The following is a 24,072-nucleotide window of genomic DNA, read 5'->3' on the forward strand; positions in this document are numbered from 1 at the left end:
TCACATTTAGCACAAAAAAGCTCAAAAGTGTGTTCGTTTCTGACACCATGTCGTCTTTTTCCACTTTCCTCCACGTGCAAACCTTCTAAAATTCTCTCGCCCACCTCTGGATCGCGTTGGCTTGAAAGGCTGACTGACCTCCTCCCTCTACCATCTTACTAAATCATTGCAAAATTCGTGTAAGTTCTTTTTTAACACAAATGATAACATGCTGCTACAATATGAAAACCGTCAGTGTTTAAAATAAAAACACTCAAACTGGAGAGGATTTGCATGATAAGAGAGGAAATATTGGATAAGGGCTCAACTTTATATTATGTGATTTCGATGCAGGACTCAAAAGGTGTAGCATATTTTTACATCATTTAACTGTAAAAATATTTTTTGTGTGCAAAAGTGGTAGTTTTTTTATGGTGGTTGAGCAGCAGGAAATAAAGAAAAATAAAAAGGTGGAGTGTCTCTGTCGTGCATGACGTGGTTGTGTGGAGTGGAGAGGTTACAAGTTGCAGTCAAAAGGTGTGTTTGCGTGTCAAAAAGGTGCACCGCCGCCCCAAAAGGCTCAGCTGGCTAAACGGGGGCCTGCGGCAAACAGCTTCAGCCTTACGAACGCTTGGCTCCGCATTTCCCGTGTGAGGGTCAGATGAAGGTGGAGTCCATGGTGCTGGTGTCCTGGACGCTGCGGGCGCGGGCCTCAAAAAGCTGCTTTATCAGGGCCGACTTCTCCTGCTCCAGCTGGGCGATGCGCTCGCTCTTGTCCGTCACCTCCTGCGCGAAGCAGAGGGATGTAAACAACGCAAAAGTCACACTGTGTTGATGCCGTAGGTTTTGTGAGACCTGCGTGAGAAGTCGGTTCTGGTCCTTCAATCGCTGGATGGCTTGTGGGGGAGCTGGGACCGGAGGCTGCGAGCTTGGCGAGTGTGTCACCGTCTGAGCACCGCTGGAAGGGAATGATGACTGAGGAAACAAAGACGCAGCATTCACGGAAAAATACAACATGATGAGGAGCATTTTTAGCAACCCATTCTTTCTATATGACATAAAAAATTATATTCAATAGTAGAGTGTAGTACAGTACAGCAATGTACAGTATTGTATAAGCTTGTATAGAAAGTCTTGTCTATACTGTAGCTGGCAAAAATTCACCATTCCATATAGGGATGTCCCTATCCAATCTTCAGGATTGGGATCGGCTGCCGATCCGCTGTATTTTGAAGATCGGATAAAATCTGCTTCCGCCATGAGATCGGGCCGATCCGGTTGCCATAAAACGTTCGTAACTTTGAGCCACACTCCAACCTAGTAGATGCGGTAAAGCGCCTCAAAGCTGTTTGCCACTCAATGAAAGCGCAACACCACCATGCAGACATCTCCGCGGTGTTCCGCGGTGAAGTTAATTTCATGTTGGATATTCGGCTCCGTAGCTACAGCGGTAGTTCCCCCTCACTGTGCCCTGACTGCTGTGTCATGGTGCGGGGAGCTTGCACAGGAAGTGTCGCTCCAACGCTGGTTGTTTATACTAGAGACCGTCAATAAATTACTATTGCGTTGAATAGTAAAAAAAAATATTCATATATTCTAAAACACACCACAAATTGTTCTACAACCATGTCAAATGATTAGTCCTACCCTAAATTGATGAGACTGAGGTGGAGAGGGTGAAAACCTTCAAGTTCCTTGGCATACACATCAGCGAGGACCTCACCTGGTCTCACAACACCCAACAAATTCTGAAGAAGTCCCAAAGGAGACTGTACTTCCTGAGAAGACTGAGGAAATTTGGCATGTCCACCACAATCCTGAGTTGCTTCTACAGATGCACTATCGAAAGTGTCCTTACCGCCTCCATCACTGTTTGGTACGGTAACTGTACAACACGTGATAGGAAGGCACTCCAGCGGGTGATCAAGACCTCACAGAACATTGTTGGGGCAGCCCTCCCCTCACTGCAAGACATTTATAAATCTAGAGTCCTACGCAGAACACACAACCTCATCAAGGACAGCACACATCCACAACACTCATTATTCACACTCCTACCGTCAGGCAGACGCTACAGGAGTTTGAAGTCCAGGACCACAAGGCTGGCAAACAGCTTTTACCCACAGGCCATCAGGCTTCTCAACGAAGCACTCGTACACGCCGCACGCAACACACGCACACACTCATAGCACTTTATTTATTTATTTATTTATTTATATCTGTATTAATGTCTCTTCTGTTGTTGTTGCTTAATTTATTGGTATATATGTTTATGTGTTTATGTTTCTTATGTTCTTATTCTTTCATTTGTTTTCTTTCTTTTCTTGGGAGAATGAACAGAATAAGATTTTCATTGCATGGTATAACTGCTGTTTTACCATGCACATGACAATAAAACTCTCTTGAATCTTGAAATGTACTTTGCACGCCCATTTTTTTCCAATTTTATCTTTTATTGGATGGACTTTTATTGGATCTTTACATTAGATTGGGGACCTGACTCATCGGTTGGTTACAAAAGCCAAACAATATTGTTGGTCATGCTGTGTGATTAAAAAGTGAATTCAGCAATATTTGGGTTGCATTATTTTTAATGCTTCGAAGAGCTATTTTCATAACCATATTGAATTCCACAAATTCATGTTTGGAACAAAGGCTTCTAAAAAGACTATTAAAAAAAATCGGATCAGAAGCCAAATAATGTGGATCGGGACATCCCTGATTCCATATACTTGTAGTATTAGTGTAGGTGTTGCGTTACTAGCTATAGTATCATACAATACAGTAAAAAACACTTTACAGGAATGTTCAAACTCACCAATCCATATACATTTTTATAGTACTATTAGTATTACTTTAGAGTTAAAGTAGTATAGTTTTAGTGCAGTGTAAGTATAGCGTAGTATCGTACATGCATGTTACATGATATATTATTTATATTAGGATATCAGTCTTAGTGTAGTACAGTAACTATTAGTATAGCACTACTGCAGTGGAGTAATAGTGTAGAATAGCATTGCATTTGCATATATAGTGTATATATTAGTGCAGTAAAGTATAGGTATGTCATTTGTGTAGTATAACAATGTATCATTTTAGTACAGCATTTGTATATTTGTGTAGTGAAGTATTAGTAAGAGTACAGTATATCGTACTAAAGTGCAGTATACAGCCTTACAGCATAAGTTTAAATATTTTTATACCTGTAATGAGTGTAGAAGTAGTACTAGTAGCAAAGTAAAGGTACAGTATAACATTGAAATAGTCTGGTACAGTGTTGGAATATTATATTTGTATACTGTACTAGTAATAGTACAATATATAATAGTACAGTGCAGTATAGTCTGACAGGATACGTTTATATGGAGTATTATTATTTAGTAAGTATAAGCAGAGAAGTACTGCTCTGTGCTATGAGTACTATAGGCTGCATAGTATTGCATACATAGTGGAATATTTGTGTAATAAAGCATAAGCCTAGTATTTGTGTAGTATAACACTGTGTTATTACAGTACAATATTGGCATATCGTTTGCGTAGCAGTAAGTTAAACAGTATAGTTATAGTATCGTATAGGTATAGTCTGGTATTAGTTGAGTATTAGTGTAGTATAGTTTCAGTGTACTGTAGTACAGTACAGGTGTGAATCCCAATATCAATGGGGCGGCATGGCTCAGGTGGTAGCGTGGTCGTCCGAACGTTGCGGGTTCGATCCTGCGCCCTCCCGTGATTGTGTCAAAGTATCCTTGGGCAAGATACTGAACCCTCAGCTGCTCCTGATGATGCGTCATCAGTAGGTAAATGTGCTAACAGTGTCAAAGCTCTTTGAGTGCCTTGGAGCTGGAAAAGTGCTATACAAAGACCATTTGCTGTGGAAAATTATCCGTTTTCACATACTTTGCCCAAAATGTATCTTTGTTCAGTATAACAGTTGTATGACAGGTTCATTCTCACCATTCCGGTGCAGCAAATGAGGTCATTGAGGCAGCGGTTGACTTCTTGTAGTTTGGGAATAAGAACATTGATACGACTCTGGTTGGCTTCAGTGAAAAAGTCCTGTCAACAGATAACATGGTTGAGATGGTGGAAAGTACACTACTGCCTGAAAAGATGTACAATAGAGTTTTACTCTTTACCCACCGTGCACTGGGAGTTTTGTCCAACCTGCCGCTGTCTCTCTGTGACATTGTGGATCTGGCCCTGGTACCAGTCCCGGGCCCGCTCCACGACCTCCAGGCCCGCCAGCAGCGAGTCTTTCTCCTGCTCCAGCTCCTTCATTTGCTTCAGCTGGGCCGCACAAGGAGGAAAAATGCTGCTTAGTGAACGTTCGAAAAGCAGATAAAAGACACAAGGTCCACTGTTGCCGTCACATGGGCATCTGGCATCTTTTTGTGAAGGCACGGACAAAGACGCGGAGTCTAATTGTGCTGGGACTCCGGTGCCGGACAATGTTGAGAGGAGCCGACGTCATGGCAACCGCACAGCAACCTAAAAATGGGGTAAACAGCCAACTCACTTCATTTATGGCTGCCCCCTCTGTGTGTCTCTGCAAAGAGTTGTGCTGACCAGGCTGTCCATGCACGCTGCACAGTCCTGGCCTCATCGCTGGCATTCAGCCACTTGATGTGTCATTTTTACACACACACGCACACGCACACACTCCCCCATGACATGGTTGCATCCCTCCATCCTGTGTGCAGCTGACTACAGTCCCTCGCTGAGTGATGTTGTTTGGTTTAACTGTGATCATGTCTAAATAAGGCAGACGTGAGGGGTTGTGGGGTGACCGGGGGGGGGGGGGGGTCAGGCAGTATGCAAAATGAGAAGGCTGAAAGGTGATGGAAAAGTCCGCGAATGTCCGCTGCTGGTTCATGCCAGCCCCAAATCCCCCCACCCAGCCAGTACATGAATACACACTGCATACACACACACACACACACAATGAACATGACCTTTTCAAATGTTAGCCTACAAAAGCATGAGAGAGCTACAGGAGCAGGCGATAAATAAACTCCAACACAAAGGAAGCGAAAGGATTACTGAGAGGCAATGTTGGTCAGTTGCTCTAAAAGTCTCCAACAAACTTTGCTTGATCGGTGTGTGCCTCCAAGATCCCGACTGAATTTCTCAAATTCAGTTGCTCCTACAAGCCTAATCTACTCACCCAAAGGAAAAACTGCAGAGCCTTGCCGCTGTAGAGGCTGCTGCTGAGGGGGATGAAAACCGTCGTGTATGCGGCCCAAACGGCCGTCCAAGCTGGGCCGCCTCGCCCAACCGACTCCTCTACGTCCACCGGGCCCCCGGGCCCGACCCGGCTCGCTACCATTGGGGCAGCGGGGGGCCTAGTCGGCCTCGGTGGGAGGGACGAAGGGGAAGGGGGAGGAGGAGAGGAGGGGCGGGGGGGGAGGGAATAAGAGGAGGAGGAGGGGAATCGGTCAGCCTCTTAGGACGCAAAGGCCAAGCGAGGAGAGAGAGGGGAAGGAGATAACAAAAAAAGAGTGGAAGAAGATTGGGAGAAGGCAGTAGGGAAGGTGAGAAAAATAGTGGAAGCAGAAGGGGGGAGAGACGGAGCATAGGCAGGCATGAGCTTCAGAGGGGGTGGTGGGAGGGGAAAAGGGATGGGAGGGGAACGGGGTAGCCAATAGGAAGTGATGTAGGGCTTGAACCAAATCTCCTTTAAAAAAAAAAAAAATTCCCTTCTCTCGGCTGCTTTCTATTTGACTCAACAATAACATAAAGTACACCTACACACAAACAGATAAGACAATGTAAGCTTACTCTTCTACTCCTGAATTGCTGCAAGGTTTGCGGACTTGAAATTTCTCACAGGGTCTTAAGGTGTTTAGCCGAATCGCCGCGAAATTTGGTACACACCTTGAGGGGACTAACAAGCACGTGACCGCTATCAAGCAAAACTAGAAAACTTTGAGGATGCCTGTATTACATGTACGCTTGCATGTCTTCCAAAGCATTTTGAACGCAACCCATACTGCAGGTAGTTTTACACATACTTGTATACACAACAGGAGAGTGCCTTGTTTGTTACATTAAAAACACTGTGGGTCAAATTATTAAGCAAAAGAGTACTTTAATCATACTGTCATTGTTATTAGGCCTGTCATGATAATCGATACATCAATCAATCAAACGATTTTAAAACATTTTGCCGGCCTCGATAAATTGACGTGAGCAGGGATGCGTGTTAGGGTTGGGCATCGAGTCTCGAGCGTCGATGGGAGCCAGGGACTAACACTGCGATTCTCCCGGGATGATTCACATTTTTTTTTATATCGATTCCTACATTTGATGCTTGCGTCACAAAAAGCCGCAAACACCAACAAAGAAGAAGCAGCTAAAAAGTCTGACTCACCATCATTAAAACATGATTAAACACCTCCTGATTCATGGTGTAGAAATAACGGCGTACCACGTCTTTAAAGTGCTACGTGGTTCTACCACGTAGCAGCAAACAAACAATACTAGCGCTGAGTGATAACATTAGCCTTTTCATAGACAAATCTTTTACAAGTTGTTTGATTGTGTATTTTCAAGTGGCTGCAGCATCACACACTAACGTGTAAACAACAGCATATGTGGAAAATTTTTTTTACATTAGCTTTTCAAAAGTAAACACCTTTTGATACGATGCACGATGATACAATGTACTCTCATTATTATGCCGTATAATTCATGGGAAAAAATGGTCTAAAATTTTTTGTTAATAATATCGATTATCGACAGTTATTTGTAGGACAATTATCGTCCAGCAAAATTTGTTACCATGAAAGGCCTAACTGTTACGATCATATAATTACTCTTGCTCGTGAACCCAGACTGTCTGTGTAACTCATCTTATAAAAACACCTCATGTGCGAATTAGAAGATGTCGTAGGAGGGTTAAGTGTTGCTAACTTCGCTACGGTTTTTGCTATTTTTAGCGAGTAATGAGATCCATCGAGATACTCCTTTTTAAAAACAAAAAAACAACTGGGAACAAATCTAGTGAAGAGACTTTTGAAGACTAAAACAGAGAGACTCTCAAAAATGTCAGCTAGGACTGAACTGGTTTAGAGTGTGTGTTCAAGTCAGTCAAGTCCGAGTGTGTGTTCAAGTCAGTTGCGTCTCATTGCACATAACTGTGGTGCATTCATGAACCGGCAAACAAAGTGTGAAATCTTAATGCTTGGAAAAAAAAAAACAAGACATAAATGTGTAAAAATTGTGGGCTTTCCAACAGAGACTGACATGAAAGCACATATCGCTCTTCTCAACAAGCAGCGGGTGCTGCTGTGGGCCCCTCCCCCATCTCAAAGCACTCACTGGCCACTCCATCTTGTCATAAAAAAATAAAAACTACAAAAAGAAGCAACAGAAGAAACTTAATTTGTAGTTCTAAAGATTAGTTGTGCTTTTCAGGCTTTTTTACAATTACACACAAATGCGTCATGGTCAATTATGAAAATTAGATGATGATGTCATTACGTCACCCCCAGACCTCCAAATCACCACCGCCACAAACAGATTGTAGTCCTGTGGGAAACACCGCTGGTGATGTGTGTATTTAGGGAGAGTTTGGCCTTACGAGGTCCCATACCAATGTGTGCAAAATTATTAGGCAGCTTCTTTTCCTCTGGCAAAAACAACCCAAAAACAGAGATTTCATGGACTCGGAAGTCAAATTTTGTGTATGCATGTACGTGACAATTAAATGCACAGGGTGATGGATTTTGTAGGCGTTGTACACCCACCATTTCGTAATCCACTCCGTTGGATATGGTGTGCCGCCTCTGCTCGTCCCGGATGCGCCCATGCCGCCTGGATCCTCCCGTGAATCCCGTCGCCGACTCGCTCTGGGATCTGGGCAAATTAGATTTTGCGACACCTGGGACACGCAAGAGAAAGCTGAATTATTATTTCTGTTGCTTTTGCAGGGTCCATGAAAACACACAGTTGTTGCCAGTATTCACCACGTGAGGGAGCTAGCTACATTGAACTCACGTGGCTCAAGGCGTTCCTGCTTCTAAAATACATCGCTGACAAAGAGGCTTAAATACTGTATTATACTAAGGATGACGATGATGTGTTGTTGCCATTTTTTCCAAAAAGAGAAAGTGAGGACCATGGGGTGGGGGGGTTAGTGGCAGGACTTTGTTGCCGTGATTTAGCGAGGTCTGACCTGCGTGCTGTAATCTGCACTAATCCAACTGGGGTTTGGCAGCATGTGAGAGATTACAGCAGTGCACAACTGGCGCACTTGTCTGCCCACACTAAATAGCCAAAAGTATCAAGATGTCCCAAACATGTGATTTGTGGATACTAGATGCCAAAACAAAGTCACAGAGTCGCCTTTGGGTAGTTGCTGCAACATAAAGCAAAAAAAAAAAAAAAAAAAACAGCATACGAACCGAACTGAAACAATGCCTACTGCTGGGTGGAAAAACTTTTCAAACAAGTGAAGTAAGCGTGAGCAAGTGAGCATGACCCTCATAGCTTCAGGCAATGCGAGGCTGGCTGTGCAGAGATCAGACCTTAACTCAGAGAGACTCAACGGGACGTGAGTGTGTGTGACAGAGAGCCAGCGAGAGACACAGTGCTCCAGCTCGCGTACAAGTGAGATAATGAGTTAGCAAAACTTCATCACACCAGGGGTGAATTGGACATCACCAGTCACGCAGTTGGAGGATCACGGCACGGATTTCCTCGAAGGAAGGAAGATACCTCTCTGACGTGACCTATGACCCGACCTGGATTTAACAGCGGCTATTACTCAGCCAGCCACATAAAGAGGACCCCGTTTAAGTGCATGTACGTATGTTGTAATACCCCAAACATGAAGTCAGAAATGGAGACAACAGAAGAGACTTCTTTTAAAAATCAAAAAAAAAAAGTCAAGACTTTTTAAATTTACAATTTTTTAAACAGGAGACATTTTGGGGAGAAAATAATCTTCAAAATGTATCAAGTCTGTTTTGCCTTTTTCTGAGGCCACCATAAAAGGGTACTAATGATGGCAAAGAGAAAAAGTGTGATGATAACCATAGAACCACAAAGGGGAGTTAACAGTAGCACACACTTTGTTTTGGCTGCTCAGTACAATATGGCAAAAACATAAGTTGACAATAATAATCAGCTACATTTTTCTATGACTTGTGTCCCCAGTCTCACTCGCTCTCACTGCATCTGTCGTACGGCAAATATGACAAACATGATGTTTATGTCTTACTTTTTTTCCCACGTGTGTGTTATCAGATATCAATACTAAAATGTCAAAAATGCTCCAATTACCAAGTCTATTCAGTTAATCGGTCAATCTCCTATAGTCACCGGGTGCATGGCCTACAAAAGCAGGGGATTGGCATTAACGGCTACGGCTGTAGGCAACCTCTGGATGCAGCTTCTTTTTTTTTCAGATGGCAGTGACTGCATTTGAAGTTCCAACAGCTTTATCTACCTCCGCATGCTCATTAAAACGTTGTAAAAAGCAGCTGTCTGTGTGAAACTCATGCGTGTTTCACTTGCCGTACAGTGTTTTACAATGAACTCATCAACGGTATTAATGCTGCTGAGCAGTTTGCTTCCTAGCACTATTACAACATTGGTTCTGTTGCTGCTGTGTTGTGCAATATACTTGTTAATACATGAACATGTGCTGAAAGAGAGCTACGTTTTCCTTTCTGCACCCCAAATCATTATTCAAAAATGAAGAATGAGCTTTTCTATTTAAAAATAACAATTATCGCCATTCCAGTTTACACCCCGTCCATCCTCTTGCATGGCTACGATACACACTGCTGAGCTTTAAACTCGGATCAGCGCATCCAATTAAACCAGTACCAGAGTATCTGATCAGGCAAAGACTGCAGTCAACATATCCAGTCAGTTATGCATGTTGATGATCCCATGGTTCACTCACGAAAATGTATTTCAGCATACAGGGAGGCCTAGTTTTGTCAAACATTGTCACGCACAGTTTTGCTTGTCCGGATGAGGGCTTGGAAATGTTTTGGGAATACTGAGGTATGGCACTATTTGCAGGATATATATAATGTGATCAGCAGGTATTTTTGTCAGAATATTAGGAATATGAATACATCTATGAAAGCCAATAACAACTGCCATTGGCTTGTATTAAATTTCACTGCATGTGTACCAAAAATAACAGTCTGATATATACATTGTATAGAAGATAATGACATATTATGACGTTTAATTAGTTAAAAGTGACTTTGGTAGTACAGTACATACATGGTCCTTGGAGCTGAGGTGATTCCAGAGCCAGAGACTCAATGGACCTGACCCGGCTCTGCTGGGGCTGTGATGCTTTGGAGACGTGACCCGGCTCCACTCGGTAGCATCCACCATTACCCTCCTGAGCGGAAGGAATCCGCTCCAAGCTCCGCCCGGGTCTCTCGTAACCGCCACCGTACCTCACCGGTCCACACGCAGGGTAGCCACCTCCTTCATCCGGCCTGGCCCTGCACATCAATGCGCGGTGAGGCTGAATGTTGGTCACGTTGCTCGGCCCCAGCGGACGGACCTTGTTTTCCACCCTCGTCCCGACGTTGCATGCGGACAACGGTGCTGGTTTCTGGGTCTGCTTCAGAGCTTGCTGAGGGTGCACGGCAGCCTGGGCTTTCAGGTGGTTCTCCGGGTTGAGCATGGAGTAACGAAGCCCCGCGACGAAACGTTCGAATGTGAGGCAGCCGTGCGGAGGGGTGACCCGGCGGAGGCAACTCAACACACCACCGGGCAGCTCGCGGGTGTCAGCGCCCTGCCAGCGGCTTTCGATTTCGGATATGTGGACGTATCCTCTACCGCCGTCATCCAGGATGTCAAACAGGGTCCTCAGGCTGTGCAGGAACGCTTTGGGGAGTCCATCAGTTGAATACTCGGCCTCTTTCGGTTGTCCACTCTTGGAGGCGTCCACCTTTCCGTGGAAGCCGTCTTTTCTTGGTCCTACTCGGCCATAAATCACCGATGTTCCGTTCATTTTGCAGCCATGCTCGGTGGCTATCAGAGCCATTACTATTGATTACTTCCTAGCTAGCTACCACCCGGGTAACTTTTGTTTTTTGCAAGTGGGTTAACTAAAAACTGAATGCAAAAAATAAACCCTCACTTAACTTAAACAAAAAGTCATAGCATTCTAGATAATATGTCATATTTTGGATTGAATCATCCTTTTGTCGCGTCGTGGCTCAGTCAAAGCTCGCCAGTCAAACTCCCTCCGAACATTCCTCCTCTGGACCCACAGCAGCAGCAGCACCGCCCTTCAAACCGCGCTCCGAGCCCGCTGATTGGACGAGACGCGCAAGAGCTGAACGCTGATTGGTGGAGAGCTGAGGTAAACTCTAGTTTGAGTTGTGTGCTTCTGTTTATGACTCATACAGGGACGTTATTCATATAGGGGGCTTTCTCTTTAGGGTTCCCTCCACCTGGTCTGCAAGTGTTGGCCTATTAGCATAGGAACTAAAAATCAATTCATTTTGCATTTTGATAAAACTGATGTTGAAAATTGATGTTTTGCTGTCTTTTTCTCAAGCTGCTGCACCCTCCAAAGTATACGGATGTCGCCTCACTATTTGAAAGCCCTTGCTCTTCATTGTATACATTTTTTTTTTCCCACCTAGTCCATTTTGTTTCTTCTCCACCCTCACCCATCACTTACTTACCTTACCTGTCCAGGCTTGAACACCTTGTTCCCATCTGTTTTAAAAAGCATGCTGAGTGACTCATTTTGGAATAACAACGTGGATACCCTGTATTTTGTCTCATGTCTTGCTTTTCCTGTCAGACCCCATTATGGGTATTATAGGCCACAAAATTCATAAAAACAATAATTAATACTTTTATTGGATTCATATAGCACCTTTCTAGACAGCCAAAGCGCTTCACACTGAAATTGAATTGACACTCCCCCTGCAAAATCAATCACACGCTGGTTATAGTAGTCAACAAATACATCTGTGCGTATTGATTACGGCTGCAGGCCAGGATAGATCAAGTAAAGCAAATGATCCACTAGCCCATATTTGCATTTCAGAGTGTTGATATGACCCTGTGGTAGCTTTAATAGTGTTTGCATTGGGCCTTTTTGGGGGGGGATCAACGCTTGAGCTTCTGTTATATAAGCAAAGAAAGCGAGTGACAGAAAGAGGAGGTCAGACCTCAGTGGGATGACTCCGAGTCGGACAAATGAGCACTCAACCCCGCTCTCTTCATCTTCCGCTGTCATGTCCATGCACTGCTGCCACACTAAACACACGCATACACACTGTTTAAAAGTGCTGCCAGAGCTTGCCAGCTATGCTGCAGCTGTTTGTGTTGTTCAACGCCATCTTTAATTCTCCTGTTTGTTCTGTTTCTCCGCGTCTCTCTCTTAAGCGGCATCCATGTGCATGTGGCAAGGGATTTGAAGGCTCGTTCACGTGCAAACAAAATCTTAACGCCTTCGAGTAACAGTGAGAGAACAACAAAAAAAAGCATTCAAAATGAAAGCCAGAAAATCCTCCTGTTTTAACTGCATTGCGCAGATTGTGTCCCCGAAATGGGCGATTAAGCACGTTATTTTGCGAGTTCAATACATGAACTTTGTTCACTTTACTGGTGGCATTAAAGACACTACTGTTTGAATAGGCAGCGCATAACCAGAATTAGTTTGATTTGCACAAACGAGTGCATTTCAACAGCGCAAATGATTATGACCAATAAATGTGATCCAACACAAGCGTAGTGTCAAAAAGTCAGCCTTTAAAAAGCTAATTCACTGCTTTGACACTATTATTCACAAACCCATCAATTGTGTTGGCATGAATTTAATTACATTTTCACATACCCTATATTTGATTGCTAAGCCCCACCCTGAGGTCATGGATGATCGTTGATGCATGTTTAAACTGTCGCACAGCCAACAAACACATCCAAAAAATAAAAATAAACTAATACCAGATTATAGGCCTAACATGTGCTTCCTACAAAAAGAGCCACACTAAATCCTAACCTTCCAATTCATGTTTATCCTCATGTTGGACACGTGAAGGCACAGTTGATTTATGTAACACAGCGTTAAATAACATAAGATACAGGCACACAACTTGAAACTAAATGTGATATTTACTTTAGGAATGCATTTGGAAAGATAGCAGAATTTTCCGGAAAAATATGCCTTTGAAGTCACACAAAAAGTACAAAAGTTACCGTTTTAAAGCTTGAATATAGGGTTTACTTCTTCTTATACTTGTATGAGAGTAAGAATATTGAAAAGTGTGACACCTTAAGCTAGGGATGGGCAAACTGTGGCACGCGGGCCACATCAGGCCTGCCAAACGTCTTTAAACCTTTACCATGGAAACTGTAGCTGGCAACACGACTTGCAGTGCTATTGTGGAACACTTGAGTTGCCGAAATAGTCCGATGCAATCTGTCGCTTGTAGCAAAAAAAGCATCCAAACAGCACAACACGTCAACAAACACAACGCACAAACCAACCTACCTACTGCACCATGTGGGCATACAAACAAATATCTATGCGCAATACCCATGCCAAAAACCACCCATATATTCCCACCGCAAGGCATGCTGGGTAGTTTGTGGTACTATTTTCTCCCAACATTTTGCCGTGTTTGTTGCATCTTTGCTTTATTGCAAAATATGTTGATTAGGTCGTCAGAGAAGTAAGCAAGGAGGAGGTTAGATACTCTTGATATCCAATGTTTTATTGTTCATAGTTCATATTGTTGTTGCAGCTGGACTACCCAGCATGTCTGGCGGGCATTTGGAAATAACAGTTTTAAGTTACGTGTGTTGTTTAGCACTTAGTTGTTGATTTATGTGATACGTTAGCTTGCTGTGGATGTGTTTTTTTCGTTTCGTTGCACCGTGAGAAAGTATGTCATTCTGCTCGATGCCACCTCTATATGGATGGCTCCTCCGCCAATTTTTTTTTAACCCAATGTCGCCCGTGAGTCAAAAAGGTTTGCCCACCCCCGCCTTAAACCAACTTTTAATACAACTTCAATGGTTTTCTTGATAATAACCAAAACCACTTAAATTCTTATATGAATAGCTATAGCATTGTACTGCCAAAAAAATTTAACTCTTAGGAGCTATTTTTGTTGTCGTTGTTATATTTGTCCAAACAAAGGTACCTTTAGTTGTATCAGGCATTAAAATGAACAAGTAACTCAAGCAACAAGGGTGGTCTAATCATTTTTTCCATGGCCAAAGACAAACAACCATTCACACTCACATTCATGCCTATGGACAATTCAGAGTCGCCCATTAACCTAACATGCATGTTTTTGGAATGTGGGAGGAAACCGGAGTACCCGGAGACAACCCACGCACGCACAGGGAGAACATACAAACTCCATACAGAAATGCCCAACAGATTCTAACCCAGATCTACTGACTGTGTGGCCAACATGCCAACCATGAGGCCACCGTGCGGCCCAACATTTTCAAAATATTACTTAAATAATTGCCTCTACAGTGAATAAGACAATAATTTGACTTTCGAAATAAATATTTAAATATCCATTGTTTCCAATGGGTAGCATTTTTTTTTAAATTCTAACAATTCTGATGTAGACCATTATCCTGCAACGAGTTAGTGTAAATGCTCCAGTTACAGTAACTCCTCTATTCCAAGCTCCTACAGTTGCCAGGTGCATGAAAAAAGTTAAACAACCACTGGGCTCTGGCTGAAAAAAAAAAAACATTGGTATTAACAGCTGTGGCTATTGGTCAGCATCTACCTCTGCATGCGCTTTAAAATGTTGGTGTGAAACTCATGTGTGTTACACTTGCCGTGCTGTTGTTTACAATGAACTCATCGGCGCGATTAATGCTGGCTGAGCAGTTTGTGCCTTACCACTATTACAAAATTGGTTCTGTTGCTGCCGTGTTGTGCATTATAGTTGTTGATAACTGACCATGTGGTCAAAGAGAGCTATGTTTTGTTTTCCACTTTCCCATGCACCACCAAATCGTGGTAAAAGTTTAAAAATTACGTTGATACCTAACGCCCCGTCTTGGTGGCTTAGGTAAACGAACGCCCCGCATTCGCGGTATGTCTGTTACGTCTAACAAGTGTCCTGATGCTTTCAGTCCATCACATCACCATATTTCGTCTTCCCAGTCTTCGTTGCTCCCTCTACTTTAGGCACTAAAAGACAGAGACAGAAAGTGGTAAACACCCAGCATTCAAGTTTGAACATGTATGTAACATTCAGACCACAGACTCTCACCCTGTGGCGGTGATCTGTCTGGGACTTTGCCAGTTTCCAGTAGCAACCAGAGGTCGGAGCACTTTTGCGTTTCCCACCGTGTCACGCCGTAACTGCCTACTGATGACGCCACTGAGAGAAAAGAGGCGTGGAGTTATGGAGAGACGACACAGAAACGCAGAAGATGAAAGAAAATATACATTTTATATGAATCCTCACCGATGGAAATGAGTAGATTCCATTGCAGAGGATAGGAAAGTCTCTTCTGTAGAACTTTCTGGATGACAAAAAAGCCAACAGCTCCTTTAAAAGAAGATTCAAAGTATTACGCAAAAGTGACTTTTTATTGAACAGTAATATGTGTCCCTGAGCTCATGAAACTCCCTCACTTGTCTGCCCCACTTTTGAGAGAAAAAAAGTATTCTTTTGAAGCGCTGGCTTTTCATGACGCCATGAAGCAAAATCTTCCTCAAGGACATAATGCCACCTCTGCCCCGCTCCTAACTAGATTTTATTTATTTATCTAATTGTTTTGGGTTGTTTTTTTTTTATTAGCGACAATGCATGTTAATGAATGTCTGCAACCAATACAGATAGAAGATATGCCAGATATGCAGATATGCCAGATTATAGCACAACTGCTAGTTTCCATCTGTAGCCCCCTGGCAGGTAACAAATTAATAACAATAAACAATGTAAAAACAATACACAAACAATAAAAGATAAACGCAGAACAGCCATCCATCCATTTTCTATGCCACTTGTCCTCACAAGGGTCACGGGTATGCTGGAGCTGCTGACTTTGGGCGAGAGGCGGGGTACACCCTGGACTGGTCACCAGTCAGTTGCAGGGCACATATAAACAAACGACCATTCAGACTCATACCGATGGGCAATTTAGAGTCGCCAATTAACCTAACATGCATGTTCTTTGGAATGTGGGAGGAAGCCGGAGTACCCGGAGAGAACATGCAAACTCCACACAGGTGACAGCTTTGTAAGACTTGCATAGTAGTGCTTCTTGGAGACAAGCTCTGTAGGAGACAGGCATGGAGAAACACTCAAAGCTTATTTGCATTAAAGCTGCAGACACACAAAACGGCTTACTAAAAGTACTTTCAATCTGTCAGAATTCCAGTATCAAGGCTAGACAAGGCTAGACATATTTGTAGTGTTTAATGTTCCAAAAGTGGGGTTTGCGTACTCCCAGGGCTACACCAATTGTCATAGTGGGTACGTGAATAAAAACGAAAAACAATTAGCGCCTCACACTCACAATTACGAGTGTACCTGAACGCATCACGGCGCAAGGGGAACGGAGCAGAAAGGAGCATGATGTTGTTCATTGCCCTGTGTGCATTATATGAACAAACAAGTAAGTTTGATGATTATTTTGTGCATTAGGAGTGTTTAATCTTGAAGATTTCAGTTATACCGATGTTCCAATCCCCACACGGCGCCGCGGTGAAAACCTGTCAATGTGATTCCCCCGGAAATCTGTACTGCTTTATCGCGATTGTTCAACTTTCCCCTTCAATGTGGAATTAACTTAATATGCAGACTTAAACCACAGCCATCACGAGTGGGCAAAAAAAGCGCAGCTCAAGTTCAACCCATTCAGACGGATGCCAACATCAAAATTGAATAAAAGAAATGTAGGTTGATTTTAACTTTAAATGAAAATGTGACCATGGAAAATACACATTTTTGACCTGGAATTAATTATGTTCAATATTTTAAGTTCATTAAGACAAAAAGGTTTATGTTTTTTTAAGTGTGCAGGAGTAGGGGGTACATGGCTTCAGGACAAATATGTGAAGGGGTACGCGACTGTAAAACGTTTGGGAAGCACTGCTTTAAGAGTTCAAGGGACGATGAGGTAAACAGTGTTAAAAAACTACAGTCAACTACCGTAGTAATGAAAATACTTGGTTTACTTACCAAGCACAAACGTTCCAGTCCCTTTCATGAAGGCATGGGACTGGCAGGCAGCATAACTTTCCAAGCCCTAAGAAAAAACAATCACACAACAAGAAAAAAACATACTCTCGTTCATTGTATTGGGATAAATGTAGTACGGTCAGTGTAAAGTGTGTCCTCTAAACATACAAGACACAGCTCGACACGCTACATTTTAGAAAGCTCACCGGATGTTTTGCCACCAACGCATCGTCCACTCTCGTCAGACCAAGATTTACCATTATGCTCGCCGAAATGAAAATAAACGTTTAAGTGTTTTATGTAAAACACGTACACTGTCCAGATGCCGGGCAGTTACACAACTTCCGGGATACAAAACAACAACGGAGTCAAAAGAAGGTTGCGAGCAGGTTGAATGAAACAAGGGCGACACTTAGGGACCTGGAGGTGGTACTGCAACTCATACGTCAACACCTGGGGCTTCTCGGTTGTTTGCAAGCAATTTCATTAAATGAAAAAAAATGAAATAATGACATTAAATCTATCATTATAAATAAATAAAATAAAAAATAACTATTTTGATTTTATAAAAAGAAAAAGAGAACTTTTTTGAAGAGGTACTTTTTTTTACATGAATACATAAAAAGAAAATAAAGCTGCCATGAAAATTGATGAAATATAGCCATAATATGTATGTGTCTAGTCCAGGCCTTTTTTTTTTTTTTTTTACAGGTTTTTCCCTAGACAGCACCCCCTCTGTTGACCCCCCATGACCTCCTTTGGCTGCATTCTGACACCACAATGCCCTAAAAAAAAAAAGTGAAAAGAGGTGGCAGATGGAGAGAATGCAACAACGCGCAGGGTTCAGTTACCAGACCACCAAGCCTGGGGTGCTTTACATCTGTTATAAGACAAAAGAGAAAGTGGAGAGTTCATGATAAACAAGATAAATATGCGAGTGAATCTTCAAATGCATGAGAGCTAATGTTAATTTGGGTTATTTTTGGTTTACAGGGGAAAAAAACTTTTTGCTTACTTTGTAAATACCATTGATTTGTTTGGGGAGGGGGCTCGGGGGGTTGGCACCAGGATTATTCTTATAGTTGTAAAGTTTGATTCACTTTAAAGCCACCATAGTAAAAATGGACAGCAGTATAAAAAGCAGTAAAAGTTTTGTTTTCTAATCTGAAAATAAAGAGTAATGATTTTTGTTTTATGACTAAAACACCTGAAAGTGGTCAGAAGTTAATTTATTGCTAGTTGCTAAACAAGCTTGTCTTTCATCTCCTCCTGGCTGGTCCACTCATGTTACAGCGGACTAAATGAAGCAGGCAATCCAGGGTTGCCATGGCAATAACAAACTTAGTGTAACTTTCCTTATAGGTTGGCGTACTTTCACCAGAAGTAGAAGTTCACTTTTCTACACTTGAACCGCTGCACACAAAAGGGTGAACATTTGTCAGAACCTGCACCCCTTCTGTGTTGCTTGTGCTATTATTTTTCTAAAAAATGCAACACACGGATGGCACGGTGGCCCTAGTGGTTAGCACGTTGGCCACGCAGTCAAGAGATCGGGAAGATCTGGGTTTGAATTTCTGTTGGGTGTCTCATCTCATGTGTGGAGTTTACATGTTCTCCCCGTGCTTGTGTGGGTTTTCTCCGGGTACTCCTGTTTCCTCCCTCCCACATTCCAAAAACACGCATGTTAGGTTAATTGGCGACTCTAAATTGTCCATAGGTATGAATGTGAGAGTGAATGTTTGTCTATATGTGCCCTGCGATTGGCCGGCGACCAACCCAGGGTGTAACCGGCCTCTCGCATGAAGTCAGCTGGGATAGGTTCCAGCATACCCGCGACCCCAATGAGGACACAGCTCAGTACGCTCTACCAAACACCCACTCTTACTTCCAGTTGTTGAGTTGGAAAACTTGAGCAAGATTGGTTGAAAAACATGGCTGCCCTCAACCAACACATCTTAGCAACTCATTGTCCAGAAGTCATGGCCCATTTGTGTAATGATTATAAAACTTAGACATCTGTATTACAATATCCAGTATTGTATGTCGTACAAAGTATTTTCACCACAACCCATGGTGGTACCACAAATGTAAAAAAAAACAAAAAAAAAACAATTTTTTTTTCCAAATTATGAAAAATACAGACACAAATATTATTAATTTTTATTGATCAACATTTTACATTGGAAAAGCAATTGTGTTGTCCCCCCCCTCAACTCTATTCACATATTGTAGCTCTTTATTTCTAAGTGATTCATGTTTATATTCTTACAAAACCAACCGAAACAAAAGAAACACAAAATTCAGACACAATGTCCAAATAAAACCCCAGCAACGACAAATGTGCTAACATGGGAGCCAACTTTTTAGTGCAGTGGTGAAAACCTGTTTCTCTCTTTCAGACACACGCACACGCACACACGCACGCACGCACACACACACACACACACACCAAATCAAGTCGCATGTAAATGTGGGGACATACATGCTCCAAAAGTGTCTGGACTCAGCGAGGACACGCCGAGTATCGCGAATAGAAGGTGGAAGGCAAAGTTGACACAGTTCCCAATTAAAAATAGTCTCTGAAATAAAATATAAGCAAGAGGCTGGGAGGGGTGGGGGTAGGGATTCAAGTTTTAAAGTTGGAGGACAAGTGGAAGATTTCAGTGACAGCGAGCATAAAAAAACCTTGAAGGGCGCGACTGAACAGACATAATCAAGTAGTAAACCCCTAACCCAAAGTAATAATTAAAATAAAAAATAAAAAAAGCAGAAAAGGTCCCATACCGTCCGCTTCAGTTTTGCCTTCAAATATCAGGACTAAATAGGTTTTCACAATCAATATTTTAAATAAATATAGCTCCATTGATAGAATTTCTTCAGAAAAATAACCCCCCCCAAGAAACACACACTCAACAGGAAGTCCACGTCCACAAAAATAATTGAAAATGGAGGGAATTTCTTGAGTTGCTTTCTTCAGTGATGATTAATAAGTGGCATCATGAGTTAGGGGGAAAAAAAAAGTACCAATATTGCCACGAGTGGAGAATTTTGGATTTTGTTTGGAAACTTTGAATCAAGAAAAAAAAAAAAAAAAGAAAAAAAATGCCACAATTCAGCTACTTTACTACAAAACAGTGACTAAGTATTAAATATAAAATTTCAACTGGAATATGGCCCCTTTAAGAAGACACATTCACTCATCCTTGGCAGAACATACATGAGCACGCACACACAAAATACTGTTAGTGTGATCCATTCTTATGGGGTGGTGGCAGCAACAGCAGACAGGAGGGTTGTATGAGGAGGGCGTGGTCTAAGGTGTCAATGGCCGCCGCGCGCACCACTGGAAGTACAGTGACAAGGTCCGGTTGCAGCGTCCCCCAGGGGTTCGACCCGTTTAGCAGAGGAATCCTCCTCCTTGGCTGTGTGGAGGTTCAGAACCGGATGAGGATGTCTGTGCGATCCAAAAGAAGCTATAGTCCAGTTGGTCGGCAAGACAAGTCGTTACCTCTTGAAACGATTAGCAGCAGCAGGTCGACGCCCCCACCCCAAGAAACAAAACAAAACAACAAAAAAAAAAGTTCCTGTCGTCCACGTGAGAAGCAAGCCATGGAGAATTAATTGTTCTGGGAAGTGGCGGATGTCCGTCTGAGAGCCCCCCTCATTTACTCCCAAATCCCATCAGTCAGGCAAGTGACATCATCCTGTCTTGTGGTTGTCTCTTGCTCTAACCCGCATATCAAGACCCCCTTTTTTCTGCCACCGCCGCTTCCCTTCCGAGGCAACAGGAAGATCACCGCTCGGGCTCCGACTCCAGGGCCAGCACCCGCTTGCGCTCTCGACACTGCTTCTTGTGGGCGGGCCAGTCCCTCTGCTGGCACTGGGAGCCGCAGTAGCGCGCCACCTGGCATCGGCCGCAGATGTTGAACTCGCGAAGCTGTGAAGACACCAGAGACGCCAGATCAATCCATGTGGACACTGTTTGAGACACGGCCAGTCAAGCTCTTCCAACTAGAGACTCACCCGCCTCTCAATGAGTGAACATGGCGGGTAGTGACACTCGTAGTACGTGCATGAGCACTCCTCTTCCTCCACCAGCTCGCCGTTGGCGTTATAGTACCGTGTGCGGCTCAGCTCCAGGTACTGCTCCTCCACCGGGTCGGCCGGAACCTGCTGGATGGCCAGCCAGTACAGTGACTGCTCCCTGGGCAAGCAAGGGATTCATGTCAGCATATTTGACAAAACAAAATGAAATCCACAATAACACAACATGTTGAAATTCATGTTTACCCCTTAATGACCTATAGTTCCCCCGTAGCACTCGTGTAGCCCAAGATCACAATGCTAACACCACCATGCTTGACTGGCCAAAAAAATGTCCCCAGGGCCATGCTTTGGACGCTCCTGGTCTAGCGTCACCTTAGAGGAAAACTGCACTTTTTTGGAATGTTGCCCATCATCCACAGTCCTTATGTGAGACATGAGCACGTCTCTCTTTTCTGTGTGCTCTAAAGATATAAAAACAGCTAAAAAGACGCATCTAAGAATGTATGTAATGGGAAACACTTGCTCTAAGCCTCACTGACATTGTTATTTATTATTATTATTATTAACAGTGTTACACCGATAGAACTATGTTACTGTCGTATTGACACTTTGCCACACCACACCGGCTAGCTACCAGCTTCACCACACACTCGCCGGCACAGCCCACTACCAAATGGTAAAGCTACATATTGGAGCTGCTGTTCAGTTTCTATGTGAAATCAATGCACCCAGGAAGGACGTTCCAGTAACGCTTTAAAAAAAAAAAAAATATGGAAAAAAATACGGTAAGTATGACATGTCATCATGAATGTACATGTTACTACATGGTTACAGCATGGATATAAAACCATAAAACCTTGTTGGAGGTGTTTAAATAGCGGCCTTTGTAGGCGGCATAGGTTTGTCCCATTACGTGCAGTAATGAGCTGTCTCTTTATCTGTTTGTATATCTTTAGAACACACAGAAAAGAGAAAGACACGCGTGTTCATGTCTCACGTAAGGATTGTGGATGACGGACAAAATTCCCCCAAAATAAAGTGCAGTTTTCCTTTAAGATCCAAGTTTCTCTTTCTCCTTTTTGACCAAAAAAAAAGAACAAGAGAAAAGAATCACTAATAAAATGCGTCAAACGTGAGTCTCGCCTTTGTTTGCTGGAAATCTCCTCCGGCTTAGGGCTCCAACCGACAGGCACCAGTCGTAGGTTGTCTAGCCGGTTGTCAACCGTCACAGAGTTGATGTGGATCACTTGAAAACTCGGGGCGATCCCTCCTCGGTGCTTCTCCCTGAGGAAATCCAAACATGTTTGAATAAAAAAAAAAAAAAAAAAAAAAACACCAACAACCACAGACCTCAATTACACATGCAGTTACAGAGAGGGAGCGTTATTAAGTCCCTGGAATACAAAAAGGGAAAGGAAACCTCTTGTTATAGTTTACAAAAGAGGCGACTCCCCACCCTAGAAGAACCAACGACTCACCAGAGAAGCTCGTGCAGCGGCCTCCCCGCCCAGCGGCCTTTGCCGATATCAAAAGCGTAGGCAAAGATCTTGGCACCGTTGCCATCGGCGTCGACTTCCATGCGTGCCTGAACGAGCATAAAAATTAACTCTGTGATTTTGGATTTTAGTTTATTCGGTCATCACTTACCTCAAAGGCATAGTTCTCCACAAGCGGGATGTCCTGCTCATCAATCAGCGTGTATTTTGTCTAAGAGAAGAGACAAAAAAACAGACCCGTTGAAACTACATTGGCGCACAAATACAAGAGCTTATTGGGCAAAATGCCTGGTGGGATATATTATGGTCATCTCCAGCCATGGATGGTGTTATGGGGGAAAACTAACCATACATACATACTCATCTTTTTGACCATGTGCCACACGCCACGAGCACAGATTGCTATCTTTATCCACAGCTAACTGCTCACTCAGGTGGGCAAACATGTGCCCATGTTGGCATTCCATGTGTGCCCCCATACACCACAGAGTGGAAACACGCAACGTGACAGCACATAATGCTTACTAGCCGGCAAACAAACGTGGCCAGCATTCCAAGCACACACCCCTTATAACTCTGACAACTAAAAATAGACATTTTAGTGTAATTTGCTCAACGTGTTCATGTTCCTGTGCAGGATAAAAGCGTGTGGCAATGGCTTCCTCTTTAGCAGACGCTGTGTAATCCAAATTACATTGCTAATGCTAGCCAAAATGCTCGCCGTCATTACAGCAACATAAATCGCGGTAGGAAAAGAAAAACGTTTGGCTCAAAAACTTAGTATTGTGGAGTCGCAACAATACAAAGAAATAAGTAAGAACATTTCAACAACAGGCAAACGCCGACTCGCCTGCTAATGCTAGCTAGCGTTAGCATATTACCGCAAGACTGCGTGGTGCTAGCATGGAACACCTCTCTGGTCACCACTGTTCAAATAAAGCTACATTGATTAAATACAAAGCCAACAGATGCAGGCGATAACAAAGAGTGACTAGAACCACATAAACTGCTTATTTGTGCTCCGGCGGGGCCCTCCCCCCACCCCCAGCCGCACATGGCAACCCCAGGATGGCTGCTCACCTTCCCGGCCACACGGCCGAGCCGAACAATCCCGAGCTTGAAGTCCGACATCAGGAGAGCAGGGTACCAGTTTGAACAGTTACCAGGGGTTAATGTTGTCCGGGGGAGGAAGCCCCCTAAGCCCTGCTGCGATACCGTTCGGGTCTCCGGGTCTCTCCGGCGGCAGGTAGCCGGGCCTCGCTGGGTTGACACACCGCTGTTGGCGCAGGAAAGGAGGGCGAGATTCTAGAGGCGGGGCGAGACACTCTTATCCGGCTGTCCAACCAAAACGATCGTTACGTTTTCTCAACCCACCAGTTTCC

The 24,072-nt window shown here is 43.4% G+C and overlaps 3 protein-coding genes across 3 annotated transcripts; all 3 read right to left on the minus strand.

Annotated features, from left to right (window-relative positions):
* Positions 1-342: 342 nt before the first annotated feature.
* On the minus strand, positions 343-11,216 carry sapcd2 (suppressor APC domain containing 2). Its single transcript, XM_054756908.1, has 6 exons — positions 10,225-11,216; positions 7,728-7,861; positions 4,120-4,266; positions 3,934-4,035; positions 835-954; positions 343-765 (listed from the first exon to the last, which is right to left on the minus strand). Exons 1-6 carry the CDS (start codon positions 11,000-11,002, stop codon positions 637-639), a joined length of 1,410 nt encoding a protein of 469 aa, XP_054612883.1. The 5' UTR covers positions 11,003-11,216; the 3' UTR covers positions 343-636.
* A 662-nt stretch (positions 11,217-11,878) lies between these two features.
* tmem141 (transmembrane protein 141) lies at positions 11,879-17,503 on the minus strand. The gene is made up of 5 exons (XM_054756911.1): positions 17,354-17,503; positions 17,148-17,214; positions 15,426-15,509; positions 15,228-15,338; positions 11,879-15,145 (listed from the first exon to the last, which is right to left on the minus strand). Exons 1-5 carry the CDS (start codon positions 17,405-17,407, stop codon positions 15,084-15,086), a joined length of 378 nt encoding a protein of 125 aa, XP_054612886.1. The 5' UTR covers positions 17,408-17,503; the 3' UTR covers positions 11,879-15,083.
* Positions 17,504-19,316: 1,813 nt separating this feature from the next.
* zmynd19 (zinc finger, MYND-type containing 19) lies at positions 19,317-23,996 on the minus strand. Its single transcript, XM_054756711.1, has 6 exons — positions 23,771-23,996; positions 22,842-22,901; positions 22,673-22,779; positions 22,338-22,478; positions 21,171-21,351; positions 19,317-21,084 (listed from the first exon to the last, which is right to left on the minus strand). The coding sequence occupies exons 1-6, from the start codon at positions 23,819-23,821 to the stop codon at positions 20,941-20,943; spliced, it is 684 nt and encodes a 227-aa protein (XP_054612686.1). The 5' UTR covers positions 23,822-23,996; the 3' UTR covers positions 19,317-20,940.
* Positions 23,997-24,072: the final 76 nt, after the last annotated feature.

This window comes from Dunckerocampus dactyliophorus, chromosome 17 (genome assembly GCF_027744805.1).
Source record: "Dunckerocampus dactyliophorus isolate RoL2022-P2 chromosome 17, RoL_Ddac_1.1, whole genome shotgun sequence".
In the NCBI taxonomy this organism is placed as follows: Eukaryota; Metazoa; Chordata; class Actinopteri; order Syngnathiformes; family Syngnathidae; genus Dunckerocampus; species Dunckerocampus dactyliophorus.